The 21,779-nt window shown below is 42.8% G+C and overlaps 1 protein-coding gene across 2 annotated transcripts in view; it reads left to right on the top strand.

Moving 5' to 3' along the window:
* The window catches only part of LOC126266758 (atrial natriuretic peptide receptor 1-like), a 1,377,759-nt gene that overhangs the window by 1,330,223 nt on the left and 25,757 nt on the right, over positions 1–21,779 (top strand). For both annotated transcript variants that reach the window (XM_049971275.1, XM_049971274.1), the window contains exons 17-19: positions 6,728–6,851; positions 7,565–7,633; positions 17,981–18,155. In XM_049971275.1, the coding sequence (XP_049827232.1) occupies positions 6,728–6,851; positions 7,565–7,633; positions 17,981–18,155 (368 nt within the window). The remainder of the gene's footprint in view (positions 1–6,727; positions 6,852–7,564; positions 7,634–17,980; positions 18,156–21,779) is intronic.

Here is a 21,779-nt window from a genome sequence, read left to right as displayed (position 1 = left end):
AGCGGTTTATCTTGTAGTGAAGTCGAAGTAGATACTCCGTGCGAATTGGTATGGATGGAGGTTATACGTAACAGCCGAACTAAGTTAATAACTGGCTCCTTCTACCGACTCCCAGACTTTGATGATATAGTTGCTGAACAGTTCAGAGAAAATTTGAGTCTCATAACAAATAAATACCCCACTTATAGGATTGTAGTTGGTGGGGACTTCAACCTTCCCTCGATAAGTTTGCAAAAATACTTGTTCAAAACTGCTGGTAGGCAGAAAACATCTTCCGAGATTGTCCTAAATGCTTTCTCCGAAAATTATTTCGAGCAGTAAGTCCACGAACTGACGCGAATTGTAAATGGTTGTGAAAACATACTTGACCTCTTAGCCACAAACAATCCAGAGCTAATAGAGAGCATCATGACTGATACAGGGATTAGTGATCACAAGGTCGTTATAGCTAGGCTCAATACCGTTTCTTACAAATCCACCAGAAACAAACACAAAATAATTTTATTTAAAAAAGTGTCACTAGAAGCCTTCCTAAGAAACAATCTCCATTCCTTCCGAACTGACTATGCAAATGTAGACGAGATGTGGCTCAAATTCAAAGATATAGAAGCAACAGCAATTGAGAGATTCATACCCCATAAATTGGTAATAGATGGAACTGTTCCCCCATGGTACACAAAACAGGTCCGAACTCTGTTGCAGAGGCAACGGAAAAAGCATGCAAAGTTCAGAAGAACGCGAAATCCCGAAGATTGGCTAAAATTTACAAACGCGAGAAATTTGGCACGGACTTCAATGCGAGATGCCTTTAATAGATTCCACAACGAAACATTGTCTCGAAATTTGGTAGAAAATCCAAAGAAATTCTGGTCGCATGTAAAGTACACAAGCGGCAAGACGCCGTCAATACCTTCGCTGCGCAGTGCCGATGGTACTGTTACCGACGACTGTGCCGCTAAAGTGAAGTTATTGAACGCAGTTTTCCGAAATTCCTTCACCAGGGCAGACGAATAGAATATACCAGAAGAGCTGCTAGCATGAGTTTCTTAGAAGTAGATACCTTAGGGGTTGTGAAGCATTTCAAATCCCTTGATACGGGCAAGTCTTCAGGTCCAGATTGTATGCCGATTAGGTTCCTTTCAGATTATGCTGATACAATAGCTCCCTACTTAGCAATCATATACAACCGTTCACTCACCGATAGATCTGTACCTACAGACTGGAGAATTGCGCAGGTCGCACCAGTGTTTAAGAAGGGTAGTGGGAGTAATCCATCGAACTACATACCTATATCATTGACGTCGGTTTGCAGTAGGGGTTTGGAGGCTATACTGCGTTCAAACATTATGAATCACCTCGAAGGGAACGATCTATTGATACGTAATCAGCATGGCTTCAGAAAACATCGTTCTTGTGCAACACAGCTAGCTCTTTATTCACACGAAGCAATGGCCGCTATCGACAGGGGATCTCAAGTTGATTCCGTATTTCTAGATTCCCGGAAAGCTTTTGACACCGTTCCTCACAAGCGACTTCTAATCAAGCTGCGGAGCTATAGGGTATCGTCTCAGTTGTGCGACTGGATTCATGATTTGCTGTCAGGAAGGTCGCAGTTCGTAGTAATAGACGGCAAATCATCGAGTAAAACTGAAGTGATATCAGGTGTTCCCCAGGGAAGCGTCCTGGGACCTTTGCTGTTCCTGATCTATATAAATGACCTGGGTGACAATATGAGCAGTTCTCTTAGGTTGTTCGCAGGTGATGCTGTAATTTACCCTCTAGAAAGGTCATCTGAAGACCAGTATCAGTTGTAAAGCGATTTAGAAAAGATTGCTGTATGGTGTGGCAGGTGGCAGTTGACACTAAAAACGAAAAGTGTGAGGTGATCCACATGAGTTCCAAAAGAAATCCGTTTGGAATTCGATAACTCGATAAATAGTACAATTCTCAAGGCTGTCACTTCAACTAAGTACCTGGGTGTTAAAACTACGAACAACTTCAGTTGGAAAGACCACATAGATAATATTATGGGGAAGCCAAAGGTTGCGTTTCATTGGCAGGACCCTTAGAAGATGCAACACGTCCACTAAAGAGACAGCTTACACTACACTCGTTCGTCCTCTGTTAGAATATTGTTGTGGGATCCTTACCAGGTGGGATTGATGGAGGACATCGGAAGGGTGCAAAAAAGGGCAGCTCGTTTTGTATTATCACGTAATAGGGGATAGTGTGGCAGATATGATAAGCGAGTTGGTATGGAAGTCATTAAAGCAAAGACGTTTTTCGTCGCGGCGAGATCTATTTACGAAATTTCAGTCACCGGCTTTCTCTTATGAATGGGAACATATTTTGTTGAGTCCAACCTACATAGGTAGGAATGATCATCAAAATAACATAAGAGAAATCAAGCTCGAACAGAAAGGTTTAGGTGTTTGTTTTCCCGCGCGCTGTTCAGGAGTGGAATGGTAGGGAGATAGTATGATTGTGGTTCGATGAACCCTCTGCCAAGCACTTAAATGTTAATTGCAGAGTAATCATGTAGATGTAGAATTTGACTGTTCGCAGTGGACGTCGTAATCCAACGTACGCATTAATGTAACTTTAAAAAGTATGTTGTGAATGAAACTCAGTGACAATTAAGGAAATTTGCATTATTTAAAACGTTTTTATGGTGGTCACAAAGCATCCTCCCTTTCTGTGTACACATTGCGGAAAGTGCGTTAGTATTGCTAAGATGGTGCTAAATTATTTTGAGTGTCGGGGCGTTCTTATACACTAGTACTTATTTAAAAAGATTATGTTAATAAAATTTAACAACAATTGACGAAACTTTTTTTTTCTTTGTTTTTCTGTGGTGGGCACAAAGTACCCCCCGCCCGCTCTTGGTAGCGAGCGTCATGGAAAATATGTTGGTAATGCTAAGGTTAATCAAGATATCTACATCTGATAAGGTTGTAAAGTAAGCCAACCAGCTGCAAACAAAGATTTGTTAGCCCTTGACCTGGGTTTCAATATTTCCAAAGATATCTTCTTCAGAAGGCGTGGGCCTTGTTGCACCACATGATGGTGCATTAGAATAGACGAAGCCGAGCGGCACTTGTCATACGTATAACTGATAAAACAAAAGTTATCCCAAGCCATGGCTTTAGACAGCAGCCATATTACATTTATCGTACTTCAGAATGAATGCTCTCTAGTAAATTCCCACAGGTAGAGGCTCATGTCAACATAAAATTGTTACAGGAGTCAGAGAATAAAGCATAAGCATAAGTTACGTGTACTTCATGCCAGAGACTAAGGCCAAGATTTATGTTGACAAGACAGGGCATTCATTCTACAACACGATAAATGTGATCTGGCTGCTACCTTGGGGTAATTCTTGTCTTGTAAATTTCATGCATGACAAAAGCCGCTCGGCTTCATCTAATCTAATGTAGAGTCATGTGACGTAACGAGGCCCACTCCTACTGAAGAAGATATTTTTAGATACATCGAAAACTCGGTCAAGGAAATTTGTTTACAGCTGGGTGGCTGGATGATTTTAAACCTCTTCAGATTTACACAGTTGCTGTTTCGCAGCACGTGTTTAAGTTTTTATATAACTACATCTACATCAATGCTCCACGAGCCATAGGTATCCGTACATTCCCTGCTCGACTCGCGAATGCCGCTTGGGAAAAGTGACTGTCGGTAAGCCTCTGTATTGGCTCTAATTTCTCAGATTTTATCGTGGTGGCCATTTTGCGAGACTTATTTGGCAAGGAGTAATATTTTGTCTAACTCTTCCCGTAAAGAGTAATATGTAGTGTTCACCCTCGGACGTCATGTCTACACCTCTACAAGGAGCTAGGAATTTTAACAGCGCCGTCACAACTCATATTGTCTCTAATTAAATGTGTCACATGTAACCCAAGACTATCTAAGGAGGACAGTGATGTACATACGTACAACACTAGACGAAAAATAGCCTGTATTATCGATGTAATTACAATGAAATCCAGACCTTTAGCTGCTGACATCATTGATTAATATCAATGGGGACAGTTGAAAATGTGTGCCCCCGCCGGGACTTGAAATGGGGACTTTCCGTTCAGATTGCTGACGGTCTATCCGTCTGAGCCACCGAGGACACAGAAGACAGTCTGCCTGCAGGGACTTATCTCTGGCACGCTCGCCTTGAGACCCATATCTCGAACGTACTACCCACACACTACATTTGTAGTGCCACTGCCAACTGTACTTACTATACTCATTACTCGCGGTAGTCCATCCATCCACTCCCGTAATAGTTTGGGCAATATGAGTGCATCCACACTGAAGAACATCATTGGCCGGTTAGCCTTATCTACACTCCTGGAAATGGAAAAAGGAACACATTGACACCGGTGTGTCAGACCCACCATACTTGCTCCGGACACTGCGAGAGGGCTGTACAAGCAATGATCACACGCACGGCACAGCGGACACACCAGGAACCGCGGTGTTGGCCGTGGAATGGCGCTAGCTGCGCAGCATTTGTGCACCGCCGCCGTCAGTGTCAGCCAGTTTGCCGTGGCATACGGAGCTCCATCGCAGTCTTTAACACTGGTAGCATGCCGCGACAGCGTGGACGTGAAGGGTATGTGCAGTTGACGGACTTTGAGCGAGGGCGTATAGTGGGCATGCGGGAGGCCGGGTGGACATACCGCCGAATTGCTCAACACGTGGGGCGTGAGGTCTCCACAGTACATCGATGTTGTCGCCAGTGGGACACTGTTCCTCCTGGGGTATCGGCGAGGACCATTCGCAACCGTCTCCATGAAGCTGGGCTACGGACCCGCACACCGTTAGGCCGTCTTCCGCTCACGCCCCAACATCGTGCAGCCCGCCTCCAGTGGTGTCGCGACAGGCGTGAATGGAGGGACGAATGGAGACGTGTCGTCTTCAGCGATGAGAGTCGCTTCTGCCTTGGTGCCAATGATGGCCGTATGCGTGTTTGGCGCCGTGAAGGTGAGCGCCACAATCAGGACTGCATACGACCGAGGCACACAGGGCCAACACCCGGCATCATGGTGTGGGGAGCGATCTCCTACACTGGCCGTACACCTCTGGTGATCGTCGAGGGGACACTGAATAGTGCCCGCTACATCCAAACCGTCATCGAACCCATCGTTCTACCATTCCTAGACCGGCAAGGGAACTTGCTGTTCCAACAGGACAATGCACGTCCGCATGTATCCTGTGCCACCCAACGTGCTCTAGAAGGTGTAAGTCAACTACCCTGGCCAGCAAGATCTCCGGATCTGTCCCCCATTAAGCATGTTTGGGACTGGATGAAGCGTCGTCTCACGCGGTCTGCCAGTCCAGCACGAACGCTGGTCCTACTGAGGCGCCAGGTGGAAATGGCATGGCAAGCCGTTCCACAGGACTACATCCAGCATCTCTACGATCGTCTCCATGGGAGAATAGCAGCGTGCATTGCTGCGAAAGGTGGATATACACTGTACTAGTGCCGACATTGTGCATGCTCTGTTGCCTGTGTGTATGTGCCTGTGGTTCTGTCTGTGATGTATCTGACCCCAGGAATGTGTCAATAAAGTTTCCCCTTCCTGGGACAATGAATTCATGGTGTTCATATTTCAATTTCCAAGAGTGTATATGAAGATGGTATCTGTTCTTTCGGACATGTCCGAAAGAACAGATACTATTTTCATATATTTATTACCCATTGTTAAAGGTGCCAATAGCTCAGAAATAACTTCAGTATGCAGCAGTAAATTTTTTTTATCACTTTCCCAATAGCTTAAAATGTCTGATAGGTTGCGAAGCAAGTTTTAAGTCTAATTTAAAATCATTTCTGCTGGACAACACCTTCTATTACATTGACGAATTTCTACTTAAAAACTGGTACACAAAAGAAAGATGTTTTCTAAAGTGTAGTTGCATGATTAGAAATAAAATGATAATGTGTCCATTAATGTTAATGCTAATTATGTATACCTACTTTATAAACTCACTCGTACCACATCATTACGATAAAAGAACCATTCAAATGATCTATGGAACACGTAACTAACTAATAAAAGTCCCAAGTTCGTGTTGCTGGCCAGCACACAGTTTTAATCTTCCAGCAAGTTTCAAAATGGCCCACACTCCGTCGTGTATGACATTTATGATGTATCAAATACATACAGCACATAAGCTATTGTACAACTTTACGTCGGTAATATCTAGTAAAATAGGCATTTGGTAACGTATGTTTGACGTTTCTTCCTTGTTGAGATTGAAAAAGACAGCTCACAAAATGTAACAAAGAATTTTTCCGCATTGCACATTTTCTGTTGCCGCTGCGAAAGCCTCGAGTTGCGCTATCATTAGATATCTTTGGAGCTTATTTCATAATATGTTATTGTGCGTGCCTTATAAACTCTCGTTAGGTCGACCTATAACACACTATATCTATGAGACACCATACAGTATTATAGTCTCATAATGCTGTAGGCCATCAGGTATCATAAATCTTCTAGAAAGTTGAATGAATGTTCCATGAATGTTGCTTACAGTGCTGTGTACAAATATTTATCTACCCGTAAGGACGTGTTTTTCTGCATTCTCCTATGAATGCTATGTGAAACATCCTCCAGCTAAAAAAGTACGCAAAAAACGCTAATTTTTCTGGAACAGTTTCGATGTAGAGTTTACTTACGCCGATAAGGCATCAGTTATATTACGGTCTGTTTCGTTTCAGGTCTGTGGCAAGCCAGCTGATAATGGGCCAGGCGGTGATAGCGGAGACGTACGACAGCGTCACCATCTACTTCAGCGACATCGTCGGCTTCACCGCCCTCTCCGCTGAGAGCACTCCTATGCAGGTAGGTAACTGACTGTCTCAAGTGCCACAGTCTAAGGGGAACACTGGTTTACTGTATGTTACTACCTCATCATAACATATCGTTAGCAAAGCTGTGTCACTATTAACCCTGAGTTAGGTGGATGGAAATCGATTTGTAACCTGGTACCTCTCCTGAGAGTAACTTCGCCCTGCACTCATAAACACAACAGAAAAGTATGCAAGGTGTAATGGGTACTAGTGCAGATGTTTTTGTACATAGTATCTTAATGTGTACATAATCATTGTGTCGTTTTTTTTCCTCCGCTTGGGATAGTCTTCCCACAAATACATCACATAATTTATTACTTGGTGTTTTCTCCGCAGTAGTAACTGCTCCACTATGTGGGCTAACGTTTGTTAGTATACACCAATCGTATTGGATGCACGCATCCACACTTGAACACCTGATTTACCACCCAGGGCAAAATGAGCATTAACGGCTTGTTCTTGTTACATGTACGCGGATGTACTTCCCACCGCACACGACGTGTAATACCTACAATTACTGATCTACAAATGAAGTAAATTCTAATTTAATGTTGCTCAGAACACCGCTTTCACTCACCAACAGAAATATCTGCTCTTATACCTGTTCCACCTTGTGCATAAGATATGCTGCAGGTTTTGTTTAAAATAATGTTACGGTATATTATGTTACCAGTGTGGCCCGTCTTACGGTACGTCTGATTTCAGGTTGTGGACTTACTGAACGACCTCTACAGCTGCTTTGATTCCATCGTCGGAAACTTTGATGTCTACAAAGTAAGTAACTCACACTCGCACCACAGAATAAATGGATAAGTACTAAATGTTCGAGGAAAATTGTACCGGAGTGGAGCAGTTTGTTTCCAGTAATAAATCGAAAACAAACATCTGAACCTAATTACATTACCGTGTGAGGAAAGACATTGCTAGGAATGCTCTGGCAGCGACAGTTATTTGTAATTGTAGGACTGTGATCGTTGTAATATAGGCTATTGGAATGCTCCTTTCATCTACATCTACATATATACTCCGCTAGGTACCAAGCGGTGTGTGGCGGAGGGCACAATTCGAGCCAAAGTCATATTTCACCCCCTCTGTTCCACTCGCGGATCGCCCGAGGGAAAAACGACTATCTGAACGCCTCAGTACGAGCTCTAACTTCCCTTATCTTTGAATGGTGATCATTGCGCGATTTGAAAGTTGGTGGTGGTAATAATTTATGCTCTACATCCTCGGCGAAGATTGGATTTCGGAATTTACTGAGCAGCCCCTTCTGTTTAGAGCGTCGTCTATCTGCAACTGTGTCCCACTTCAAACTTTCTATGAGATTTGTAACGCTCTCGCGATGGCTGAATGTACCAGTCACAAATCTTGCCGCTCTTCTTTGGACCTTCTCAATCTTTTGAATCAGACCCAACTGGTAAGGGTCCCATACAGACGAACAACACTCTAAGACCGGACGAACTAAAGAATTGTAAGCTATTTGCTTTGTTGAAGGACTGCATCGCTTCAAGATTCTACCAATAAATCGCAATCTAGAGTTCGCCTTGCCCGTTACTTGTGTAATCTGATCATTCCATTTGAGATCATTTCGAATAGTCACACCCAGATCCTTGACGGATGTTACCGCTTCCAAAGACTGATCATTTATTTTGTACTCATACATTAATGGGGATTTTCGCCTTGCTATACGCAGTAGGTTACATTTACTAATATTGAGAGATAACTGCCAGTCATTACACCACGCATTTATTTTCTGCAAATCCTCATTGATTTGTTCACAACTTTCGTGTGATACTACTTTCCTGTATACTACAGCATCATCGGCAAACCGTCTAAGGCCGCTGTCAATACCACCAACAACATCGTTTATGTAAATCGTAAAAAGCAGAGGACATATTACGCTGCCCTGGGGCCTTTAGGCACTCATAGTTACAGAATGATGCATTTTGCAAATAATTTTAACCAACATCTACAAACGGTTTCCTATACTGTTATCTACCTTAGTGACCTATTATGTAAGAAGTGGCTGAAATCAAGGGGAAACTACAGCCGTAATTTTCCCCGAGGACATGCAGCTTTACTGCATGATTAAATGATGATGGCGTCCTCTTGGGTAAAATATTCCGGAGGTAAAATAGTCCCCCATTCGGATCGCCGGGCGGGGACTACTCAAGAGGATGTCGTTATCAGGAGAAAGAAAACTGGCGTTCTACGGATCGGAGCGTGGAATATCAGATCCCTTAATCGGGCAGGTAGGTTAGAAAATTTAAAAAGGGAAATGGATAGGTTAAAGTTAGATATAGTGGGAATTAGTGAAGTTCGGTGGCAGGAGGAACAAGACTTCTGGTCAGGTGACTACAGGGTTATAAACACAAAATCAAATAGGGCTAATGCAGGAGTAGGTTTAATAATGAATAGGAAAATAGGAACGTGGGTAAGCTACTGCAAACAGCATAGTGAACGCATTATTGTGGCCAAGATAGATACGAAGCCCACACCTACTACAGTAGTACAAGTTTATTTGCCAACTAGCTCTGCAGATGACCAAGAAATTGAAGAAATGGATGATGAAATAAAAGAAATTAATCAGATAGTGAAGGGAGACGAAAATTTAATAGTCATTGGCGACTGGAATTCGAGTGTAGGAAAAGGGAGAGAAGGAAATGTAGTAGGTGAATATGGATTGGGGCTAAGAAATGAAAGAGGAAGCCGCCTGGTAGAATTTTGCACAGAGCACAACTTACTCATAGCTAACACTTGGTTCAAGAATCATAAAAGAAGGCTGTATACATGGAAGAAGCCTGGAGATACTAAAAGGTATCAGATAGATTATATAATGGTAAGACAGAGATTTAGGAACCAGGTTTTAAATTGTAAGACATTTCCAGGGGCATATGTGGACTCTGACCACAATCTATTGGTTATGACCTGTAGATTAAAACTGAAGAAACTGCAAACAGGTGGGAATTTAAGGAGATGGGACATGGATAAACTAAAAGAACCAGAGATTGTGCAGAGTTTCAGGGAGAGCATAAGGGAGCAACTGACAGGAATGGAGGAAAGAAATACAGTAGAAGAAGAATGGGTAGCTTTGAGGGATGAAGTAGTGAAGGCAGCAGAAAATCAAGTAGGTAAAAAGACGAGGGTTAGTAGAAATCCTTGGGTAACAGAAGAAATATTGAATTTAATTGATGAAAGGAGAAAATATAAAATGTAGTAAATGAAGCAGGAAAAAAGGAATACAGACGTCTCAAAAATGAGATCGACAGGAAGTGCAAAATGGCTAAGCAGGGATGGCTAGAGGACAAATGTAAGGATGTAGAGAATTATCTCACTAGGGGTAAGATAGATACTGCCTACAGGAAAATTAAAGAGACATTTGGAGATAAGAGAACCACTTGTATGAACATCAAGAGCTCAGATGGAAACCCAGTTCTAAGCAAAGAACGGAAAGCAGAAAGGTGGAAGGAGTATTAGAGGGTCTATACAAGGGCGATGTACTTGAGGGCAATATTATGGAAATGGAAGAGGATGTAGATGAAGATGAAATGGGAGATACGATACTGCGTGTAGAGTTTGACAGAGCACTGAAAGACCTGAGTCGAAACAAGGCCGCCGGAGTACACAACATTCCATTGGAACTACTGACGGCCTTGGGAGAGCCAGTCCTGACAAAACTCTACCATCTGGTGAGCAAGATGTATGAGATAGGCGAAATACCCTCAGACTTCAAGAAGAATATAATAACTCCAATTCCAAAGACAGTAGATGTTGACAGATGTGAAAATTACCGAACAATCAGTTTAATAAGTCACAGCTGCAAAATACTAACGCGAATTCTTTACAGACGAATGGAAAAACTAGTAGAAGCCGACCTCGGGGAAGATCAGTTTGGATTCTGTAGAAATGTTGGAACACGTGAGGCAATACTGACCCTACGACTTACCTTAGAAGCTAGATTAAGGAAGGGCAAACCTACGTTTCTAGCATTTGTAGACTTAGAGGAAGCTTTTGACAATGTTGACTGGAATACTCTCTTTCAAATTCTGAAGGTGGCAGGGGTAAAATACAGGGAGAGAAAGGCTATTTACAATTTGTACAGAAACCAAATGGCAGTTATAAGAGTCGAAAGACATGAAAGGGAAGCAGTGGTTGGGAAGGGAGTGAGACAGGGTTGTAGTCTCCCCCCGATGTTATTAAATCTATATATTGAGCAAGCAGTAAAGGAAACAAAAGAAAAATTTGGAGTAGGTATTAAAATCCATGGAGAAGAAATAAAAACTTTGAGGTTCGCCGATGACATCGTAATTCTGTCAGAGACAGCAAAAGACTTGGAAGAGCAGTTGAACGGAATGGAAGTGTCTTGAAAAGAGGATATAAGATGAACATCAACAAAAGCAAAATGAGGATAATGGAATGTAGTCGAATTAAGTCGGGTGATGCTGAGGGAATTAGATTAGGAAATAAGACACTGAAAGTAGTAAAGGAGTAACTGATGATGGTCGAAGTAGAGAGGATATAAAATGTAGAATGGCAATGGCAAGGAAAGCGTTTCTGAGGAAGAGAACTTTGTTAACATCGAGTATAGATTTAAGTGTCAGGAAGTCATTTCTGAAAGTGTATGGAGTTTAGCCATGTATGGAAGTGAAACATGGACGATAAATAGTTTGAACAAGAAGAGAATAGAAGCTTTCGAAATGTGGTGCTACAGAAGAATGCTGAAGATTAGATGGGGAAGTATTGAATAGGATTGGGGAGAAGAGAAGTTTGTGGCACAACTTGACCAGAAGAAGGGATCGGTTGGTAGGACATGTTCTGAGGCATCAAGGGATCACTAATTTAGTATTGGAGGGCAGAGAGGAGGGTAAAAATCATAGAGGGAGACCAAGAGATGAATACACTAAACAGATTCAGAAAGATGTAGGTTGCAGTGGGTACTGGGAGATGAAGCAGCTTGCACATGATAGAGTAGCATGGAGAGCTGCATCAAACCAGTCTGCGGACTGAAGACCACTATAACAACATGTAAGAAGTGAAACATGTATGACAGTAATATTGTTTCAACTTACGTCACGAAAGACTCTCAGTCAAACCAGAATAAGCCTTATAAGTTATTATCGTCTAAATTCGAGCGCCTAATATCATAAAACAATGACTTACCATATTTTCTTTCGAGAGAAATGGGGCTCATATAACGTGCCTATTGTGGTTCTTTGGGAACTTTTTTTCCGTGTATAATGAGTTGGCCGTTAGCGACATGTTAGAACCATAAGCTTCATCTTTAGCTATAAAATTTTACCAAGCGCATCTTGTCATTTCGCTATTCCTTTTTATATCCACATCCCAGTTAACACTGTTTTAACGTCTCTTGCAATTGTATGAACATAATTATTTGTTTGAATGAAGCGAAAGACTAGAATGTAAGAAAAATACGTTTCTGGTATCTTTTCATGCACTTCTAATAACTCATCTTACTAACTATTGTTGTATGAAATTGGTAGAAACTAAATACAAAGAGTTTTCAGGACTTTTTATTATTATATTTTGTACTGCCCACACACCAGACTGCATGAAAGCCAAATTTATAGTTAGGCTTCCGCTTTGATTTGGAATTTCGCTCGCCGTCTTTCACTGTCTCATGTTGAATGTTTAAAGGTAAAACCTTGCATTGCTTTGCAACGTGCTCATACAAGTGCTTTACATTGCGCTACTGCTAATGTATGAAGGTATAAATTTATACCACGAATTTTCATAAAGAGGGGGGGGGGGGGGGGGGGGGAACGTCGGTGTCACACATTCTTTCACTGGAAGACAATCGTCAAGGCCCTAAGTCAAGTATACAGTGTCTCGTGAAGTGAGGGCGTGAAACAATGTTTATGGTGATCCCTTTGTCAGGCGAAGAAGCTACACTCAGCGGCCTAATTGGTGCCTCGCAAGTAGATATGGTTATGTGCCAAAATCAGATTTACCCTCTTCCTTCCTTTCTTTCATTCTATGCTCTTTCACAAATTCAACTCGACTCCACAGAAGCACAAGTTATGGCCATTCATGTGATACGCTTAACACATTTGACACTTCTTAAATCGTCGGAGATACGCAACGAAACACTCCTAGAAAAACGACTAAATTTCTTCGTTTGTAGCCGAAAGACCATATTTTTTAGACAAAAAATGAACTTATTCGTCGATATAGTCCTATTTTCAGTCAATTTTCCAGCTTCTTTCCAGAGGATGTACAAGTTCCCTGAAATAGGGTCTCAAATATCTCAAAAAAACCTTCTAATCTCTGACACAGTCTCTATCTGGCGTCTAATTGTATTACAGTCACAAATTCCCACAGACTTGGGACACGCAGAGGTCGAAGATCATCAAATTCGATGAATGAGGTGGCTGGTCCAGTAATTCGTGCTTCAGATTCCTTAGGATTACCGTTGGCGGAACACATTTGGCAAGACCCTGTATATTCATGACAAAGGTTCGCTTCTGCAATATTACCCGTTCCGCAAGTACTTTTCATACAGTTCCTCCTAAAGACTTGAGTACTTTTCGTTAGTTATTATTTTGCTTACACTGGATTCGCATTCGGGAGGACGACGGTTCAATCCGGCGTCCTACCATCCTGATTTAGGTTTTCTGTGATTTCCCTAAATCGCTCCAGGCAAATGCCGGGACGGTTCCTTTGAAAGGGCACTGCCGACATCCTTTCCCGTTCTTCCCTAATCCGATGAGACCGTTGACTTCGCTGTCTTGTCTCCTCCCCCAAACAACCAACCGAACCCTATAATTTTGCTCTGAGCATTACCTTTCCGGCTAGTATTATGCATGACTATTGTCTTCCATGTAGCACTTCATCACAGTTTTGTTTTTGGTGCGAAGTAACGCACACTCTTGTCATCTGCAGTTATAAATCAGTGCATAACCAACCATTAATGAAGTAGTAACTCTCCAGTTTGCTTAATATCAGCATTTAACCAGGTCACCTATCCTGCTTGTGTCGAAGGACTTTTCTTTAGGCGGATGTGTTTGTTCACCAGAGCACACAACAAACTAAGTTTTTGTCCTTGATGTATGGAATATCCTTTACCTGCCGATGATTCTCTCAGACATTCTGACAACTAAGCCAATTCCACTTGACGAATGTTGCTGATCCTATTTCACTGCACACTAACAAATGCAGCCAACTGGTGAATGTGCTCGCCGGCCGTTGTGACCGAGCGGTTCTAGGCGCTTCAGTCTGGAATCGCGCGACCGCTACGGTTGCAGGTTCGAATCCTGCCTCTGGCATGGGTGTGTGTGATGTCCTTAGGTTAGTTAGGTTTCAGTAGTTCTAAGTTCTAGGGGACTGATGACCTCAGATGTTCAAAATGGCTCTGAGCACTATGGGACTTAACATCTGAGGTCATCAGTCCCCTAGAACTTAGAACTACTTAAACCTAAGGACATCACACACGTCCATGCCTAAGGCAGGATTAGTACCTGCGACCGTAGCAGTCGCGCCGTTACAGACTGCAGCGCCTAGAACCGATCGGCCACACCAGCCGGCTGACCTCAGATGTTCAGTCCCATAGTGCTCAGAGCCATTTGAATGTACTCGCAAGGCAGAAGGCGTCACTCGGACGCCGACCCCCAGTTACAAGATGTTTCAAATTACTACGAAAATTTGCTTTTGAATACTTCATAGAACTATCGACCGAATTTGAAACTTTAGAGCGCTCAAATAATCTACTCATTAACATGTATACTCTTACGTTAAAGGTTTAAATCAGTAAGCTAAGTTTTAAAGTCGGAAACATCTTGACGCAGAGTAATCACGGCGCGAAAATTTCTCGATTTATATTCATCCAGTGTTTGAGAAAGAGAGCACTACCAACTTTCAATAAACTTTGAGCGTAATTTAAAAACAAATCAAAACTTTTTCTCACTGACATTCCCGACGAAATAATGAAAAACACTTTTTGTTTACCACATTCTAGATGTTCATGCAGTGTAGAATCGTGACCAGGCACACTTTAATTTATTACTTCTTTATTACCAACTTCATTCGCAACAGAATTTTCAGACTGTATCCACAAATATCATTGAACGTATGTACAAAAAATATCATTTTATGATTCATAGTTCGGAAGATATTACCTCATAAACATTGAGTTGAGTGGAAATCTAGTGTTTCTTAAAACATAGAAAAAATTATCCTGACAGTATCCACTCATTGATAAATCATGAGAGCAATTTATGACTTGAAATAAGCCTTAAGCGTAATTTAAATATTGAAATGTTGACACAGTGTATCAGTCATAAGCTAATCAGATACATGAAATTTTTGTACATACGAAAGGTCGGTTATTTGAAGAATCGGGACTTTTGATATGGGTCAGTGGTGTTATTCTAATGTAAACTCCAACATGACTTGAAAATTGGAATGAATTCCTTGAGCAGGTCGTTTTACGGAAGAAAAGACGTAACTGGTTAATTGTTATATTAGCTAAAATCAACTAGTCACTTAGCATTAAATAGAATTTGACGTCTCTTTTATTGATATGGCGGGGACCAAGTCAGTTTACAGTACATGTGTACATAATTATTGTTAACATTAATGGACACTTTTCCAGTCCAGCTCATACAGCTACAATTAAAAACATGGTATTTTACGGGCTACCAGTTCTTATGTAGACATTCCTCCAAGGAATAGATGGACCTCTGCAGGAGAAATGATTTAAGTTAGATTTAAATCTTGATTTACTATCTGTCAGACATTTTATGTGGCGCGCTAAATGATCAAATATGCTCTGTTGAAGCATACTGAACTCCTTTCTGAGCTACTGACAGCTTTGATGATGGGTACTAAATGTCATGTTTCTCTCTAGTTTGGTAGGTATGGGCGTAAATTTTCTTCTTGACTTATGATGTATTATTTACGACGAATCTGATTAGCGAATATATATATATATATATATATTGTGATGGTGAAGTTCATATGGCCAACTCCTTCAAGAGGTAGCTTGGTGACGTCTGCGGGTGAACACCAGCTATTATTTTTACTGCTAACGTGTGTGCAATCAGCATTTTACTCCCATGTGGTAAGCTACCCCAGAAAAATATTTCGTGAGACGTTACTGAGTCTAAATGTGAGTAGTAATTATGTCAAGAGACTAGTTCATGTATATCGAAGAATAGCAATTATATGAAGAGCTAAGATAATATAACTTAATCAATGAAAAGCTCAGTAACATGCTTCATCCAGTTCAAGTGTTCATTCATATGTACACCCAAAGTTTGGTGACTTCTGCAGTGTTTATTGACTCCTGTTCAGCTGTGCATGAGACGTATTAGTCGTAGAGCACGGAATATACTGCGTGTACTTTGTTTTTCTCAAAATTTAGGGAGAGTCCCTTCTCCAGGAACAACACATCATTAAAAATCCCTTCTGTTGCTTTCACTCTAATGGGATTTATTATAACACTAGTTTCGTCTCCAAAACGTGCAAATCCTGCTTGCTGAAAATTAAACGGAAGGGTTCTCACGTATGTGTGGAACTGGAGTGGACTCGAAATTGAACCCTGTAGAGCTCGCTTTGTGATTTCTCCCCAGTAAGTAAAATTTTCTGCTCTTGCAATACTGTCTCAAATTTTCAGCACATTCTTTTTACATTCTGTTTTCTAAGTATGAATCAAACCAATTGTATGTAAAGCTGTCAGTTCTATAAAACCTGAATCTTGCCAAGAGTGTAACATGTCCTGCACAATCAAACGCCTTGAAAAGGCCGCAGAAAATGCCAACTGGCGACGTTTTAATGTTTTAATCTGGTAAGGTCTGATGAGTAAATGTCTAAATAGTATTGTCAGAGAGCAACCCATCTGGATCCCAAACTGTGATATACTAAGCAAACTGTTTCTCCTTAAATGTGAGCCTGTTCTTTAGTACATTACTTTTTAGAATAGCCATTTCATTAGTTGACAATTTACCACACAATATTGCGAGACTAGTATAAAGAACGATTTGTTCAGTGGTTTACGTGGGCCTCACTATTTAGATCCTCCCCGAGTGTCAACTTCCTTCATCCTCGTACTGCTTGCTTTTTGCACCGTACTTCTGCAAGGATCCACAAATAATATTCAGTGCGATATAATACGATGAGGATGCACTGGCTAAAGCAGACATTTTGGCTGTCTAGCGCAGGCTGACCAGATTTCAACTAGAAGAAACTGGGATAATTGTGTTTATCCTTTATATTTAACTTCATTATTACACTAATGCATATTTTTCCTGTCAATTGGGGTGAAATTTTGAAATCAATAAAAGGCCTATGCCGATGTGGCAACTGAAAACCCATGTCAAGAACTTATCTTCACTTTGTGAATTCATAAGGAAAATGTAGGCACATGACGCATAAATAAAATTCTTTTCTTCAGAAAGAAAAGACTGAAGTATACTTTTTATTGTAATACCCTGGATATGCTTCCTGCATTATTTAGTCACTTACTTGGTATTTAGGTACTGTTCGCTTATCCAAAAAACTGTGTAGTTTTACTCACCAGTAATCAGACACAAATTATACATTTCATACTAAAATTTAGGATTTCGTTTGACCATTAGGCAAGCGTGCTTTCATGACAATAACCACTACTAACACATGGCGCACCTCTCACATTCTTCACAAAATTAACTTCCATATGGCTGCAGTCGTGTTAAGGGAAATGGTTTAAGCTAAGTGATGCTCCTTTGTAGCTCCTTTGGATTCGTTTTTTCTTGTCTCGAGGGCCACAAAGTGGAAGGGGTAGGTAATGCTAATATTATCTTCAACATATCTCTTTAGGCACAAGACTAGTTAAACAAAATGGGACAAGTGTACGTATTGTGAAAATATATATTTCTGTAACGTTCTGCTTGTAGGAAACTTATTTCGCACAAATATTTAAATAATTGAAAATATAATTGCTCTCATTTTGTTTCTCGCCTATAAATCGGGACAGTTACATGTCGCTAATGATTTTCTCTGGACACCAGGACATTTGTGATCAAACCGGGACGTCTGGTCAGCGTATGCTAGTACGGTGATATTGTTGAAACTTTTCTCCCGTGTACTGACGCGAGTTCACAGCTACCGTCTTTTGTTTCTCTGCAGGTGGAGACCATAGGCGACGCGTACATGGTGGTGTCGGGGCTGCCGGTGCGGAATGGTACGCTGCACGCCCGCGAGGTGGCACGCATGGCGCTGGCGCTGCTGCAGGCCGTGCGGGGATTCACCATCCGGCACCGGCCCCACGACCAGCTCAAGCTGCGCATCGGCATCCACACAGGTAGGCAACCCAGCAACACACAGCACTTTACGTGCGTCGCCTTTCACGACCGTTAGATGGGGCGGCTCAGAAGAGAATGGTCCAACCCAACCCAACATGTGGAAACCCACCCTGAGACTTTTTATACAGGAGGAATACGCCGGAAGAAATCCACTGTCCAGGTTTTATCTGCTAAGACTCATTTAACATAAATGATGAAGTGACTTAGAAAGAGATATTCACTCTGCAGCGGAGTGTGCCCTGATATGAAACTTCCTGACAGATTAAAATGTGTCCCTAACTCGGGACGTTTGCCTTTCGCGGGCAAGTGCTCTACCAACTGAGCTACCCACGCACGACTCACGTCCCGTCCTCACAGCTTTACTTCTGCCAGTACCTGGTCTCCTACCTTCCAAACCTTACAGAAGCTCTCCTGCAAACCTTGCAGAACTAGCACTGGTAGAGCTGTGGAATTTGGCAAGGTTAGTTTCAGAGGGTGGCCAGATGGCCTTGCTGACGCCACCCCGTACCCCCTGGGACAGAAGTAGTGTACCCCAGCTGTCTGCGTCCAGTGGAAACCATGAAATAGTGAGAACATGTGTCAGATGTAAGCGAGTTGTGTAACTGAGGCGGGACGTGGGGACCAACCCGATATTCACCTAGTGGGATGTGAAAATCCGCCTGGAAACCTCTTCCAGGCTGGCCGGCACACCAGCTCGTCGTCGTTAATCTGCTAGGTGGATTCGATCTGGGGCTGGCGCACCTACCCGAGTCCAGGAAGCATTGCATTAGTGCCCTCAGCTAACATGGAGAGTCACATAAAATAGTCTTTCAAAATTTTTAACATTCTATTCTGTACGATTTCTTGAATCTACTGAAGCACATCGAAAGAGCAAGGAAATCAGCAACGTTCATATCATTTACGATTCAGAGGGTCAGTCCCGTAAACCTCCATCGGCAGTGGGGCATTCGCTCTCACGACTCGTTCTAAATCTTTGGAACAGTTTTCCATTCATATTGTTACGGGTTTCATTTTTTTGTATATTTATTATTTCATGTACTAGCATTTGTGCAATTCCTGTAAGATTTCCCGAAAAAAACAGGGTTTGGACATTGTTTAACCTTAAGTTTTTTCTTCTTTTTCACTTAAAAAAATTCAGTCATATCCGTGTCGCTAAGGGCTATTGCAGTTTACGTTAGTTTTCGGTTAAGAAATGCATTCTGGTTGCAGACTCTTATTAGCACAACTATCATAGTTATAACCACAACTCATGGAATCATCAGAGTTATTTACTGCCTCTTCTAATGACTCCACAGATTAAAGCTATCAGCATCATTTGAAGGAATATCGAAGAAATGAAATAACAAATTACACATACGCTGAAATTCTGAAGAAGTGGGGAATTCGATTATGGATAGCGTTCTTCGTAGTTCATGTGTGCAACACTGAAAACGTTAACTGATTTCCACGTTGTTATGAACGTCTGGAATCTGTATAAAGACAGGTGCCTTTATTTGGCATATACAGTAAGTTTATGTCCAAAGTATGCAGACGCCCATTTATGGACAGTAAAATAGTGTTTATCTACACTTCGCCATTGTGATGAAATTGTCTGCATATACACTCCTGGAAATGGAAAAAAGAACACATTGACACCGGTGTGTCAGACCCACCATACTTGCTCCGGACACTGCGAGAGGGCTGTACAAGCAATGATCACATGCACGGCACAGCGGACACACCAGGAACCGCGCTGTTGGCCGTCGAATGGCGCAAGCTGCGCAGCATTTGTGCACCGCCGCCGTCAGTGTCAGCCAGTTTACCGTGGCATACGGAGCTCCATCGCAGTCTTTAACACTGGTAGCATGCCGCGACAGCGTGAACGTGAACCGTATGTGCAGTTGACGGACTTTGAGCGAGGGCGTATAGTGGGCATGCGGGAGGCCGGGTGGACGTACCGCCGAATTGCTCAACACGTGGGGCGTGAGGTCTCCACAGTACATCGATGTTGTCGCCAGTGGTCGGCGGAAGGTGCACGTGCCCGTCGACCTGGGACCGGACCGCAGCGACGCACGGATGCACGCCAAGACCGTAGGATCCTACGCAGTGCCGTAGGGGACCGCACCGCCACTTCCCAGTAAATTAGGGACACTGTTGCTCCTGGGGTATCGGCGAGGACCATTCGCAACCGTCTCCATGAAGCTGGACTACGGTCCCGCACACCGTTAGGCCGTCTTCCGCTCACGCCCCAACATCGTGCAGCCCGCCTCCAGTGGTGTCGCGACAGGCGTGAATGGAGGGACTAATGGAGACGTGTCGTCTTCAGCGATGAGAGTCGCTTCTGCCTTGGTGCCAATGATGGTCGTATGCGTGTTTGGCGCCGTGCAGGTGAGCGCCACAATCAGGACTGCATACGACCGAGGCACACAGGGCCAACACCCGGCATCATGGTGTGGGGAGCGATCTCCTACACTGGCCGTACACCTCTGGTGATCGTCGAGGGGACACTGAATAGTGCACGGTACATCCAAACCGTCATCGAACCCATCGTTCTACCATTCCTAGACCGGCAAGGGAACTTGCTGTTCCAACAGGACAATGCACGTCCGCATGTATCCCGTGCCACCCAACGTGCTCTAGAAGGTGTAAGTCAACTACCCTGGCCAGCAAGATCTCCGGATCTGTCCCCCATTGAGCATGTTTGGGACTGGATGAAGCGTCGTCTCACGCGGTCTGCACGTCCAGCACGAACGCTGGTCCAAGTGAGGCGCCAGGTGGAAATGGCATGGCAAGCCGTTCCACAGGACTACATCCAGCATCTCTACGATCGTCTCCATGGGAGAATAGCAGCCTGCATTGCTGCGAAAGGTGGGTATACACTGTACTAGTGCCGACATTGTGCATGCTCTGTTGCCTGTGTGTATGTGCCTGTGGTTCTGTCAGTGTGATCATGTGATGTATCTGACCCCAGGAATGTGTCAATAAAGTTTCCCCTTCCTGGGACAATGAATTCACGGTTTTCTTATTTCAATTTCCAGGAGTGTACTTTCATTGAGTTGTCTGAATGTGTGTGCAGCCCATTCTTCCTCAAGAGCTGAAACCTCAGAAGGTACTGATCACCGACACTGGGGTGCGAGCCGACGTTCTAACGCGTTTGGGGATGGTTTTAGAGCGGGACTGTGGATAGGCAAGTCCACTTCAATAATGTTCGCAAAATATGTGGATATTATTCCGAATATATCATTTCCTTAAAGGCAATAAGGGGACCGCACTCTAAAGACGAAAACCACCCCCACATCGTAACACAATCTGCTCCATATTACAGTGTTAGCACCATCTTTTATGGCAGGTTAAGTTCTCTATGCATTTGCCAAACTGAAATCCTTCCATGGGACTGCCCCATGATATGGCCCGATTCACTTTAAGTTACTCGTTTCCTATCATCGACACTTAGCGCTGATTACAGAAATGTCTGTGTTATGAAGAGCTCTCGGCTATGTCACCTCATTCTTTTTAACAATAGTCATTGCGCTCACAAGACTGCTGGCATTTGGAAGTAACGGATCACGCAGGATTCTTTCTGCGAATTCCTGCTGCCTTTTTTTTCGATCGCTCTCCTCAATTATGGAAACATATTTGAAAGT

The sequence above is a fragment of the Schistocerca gregaria genome, chromosome 4 (assembly GCF_023897955.1).
Source record: "Schistocerca gregaria isolate iqSchGreg1 chromosome 4, iqSchGreg1.2, whole genome shotgun sequence".
NCBI lineage: Eukaryota > Metazoa > Arthropoda > Insecta > Orthoptera > Acrididae > Schistocerca > Schistocerca gregaria.
Note: the sequence above shows the minus strand (reverse complement) of the source record. Positions and strands in the feature narration are given on the sequence as shown.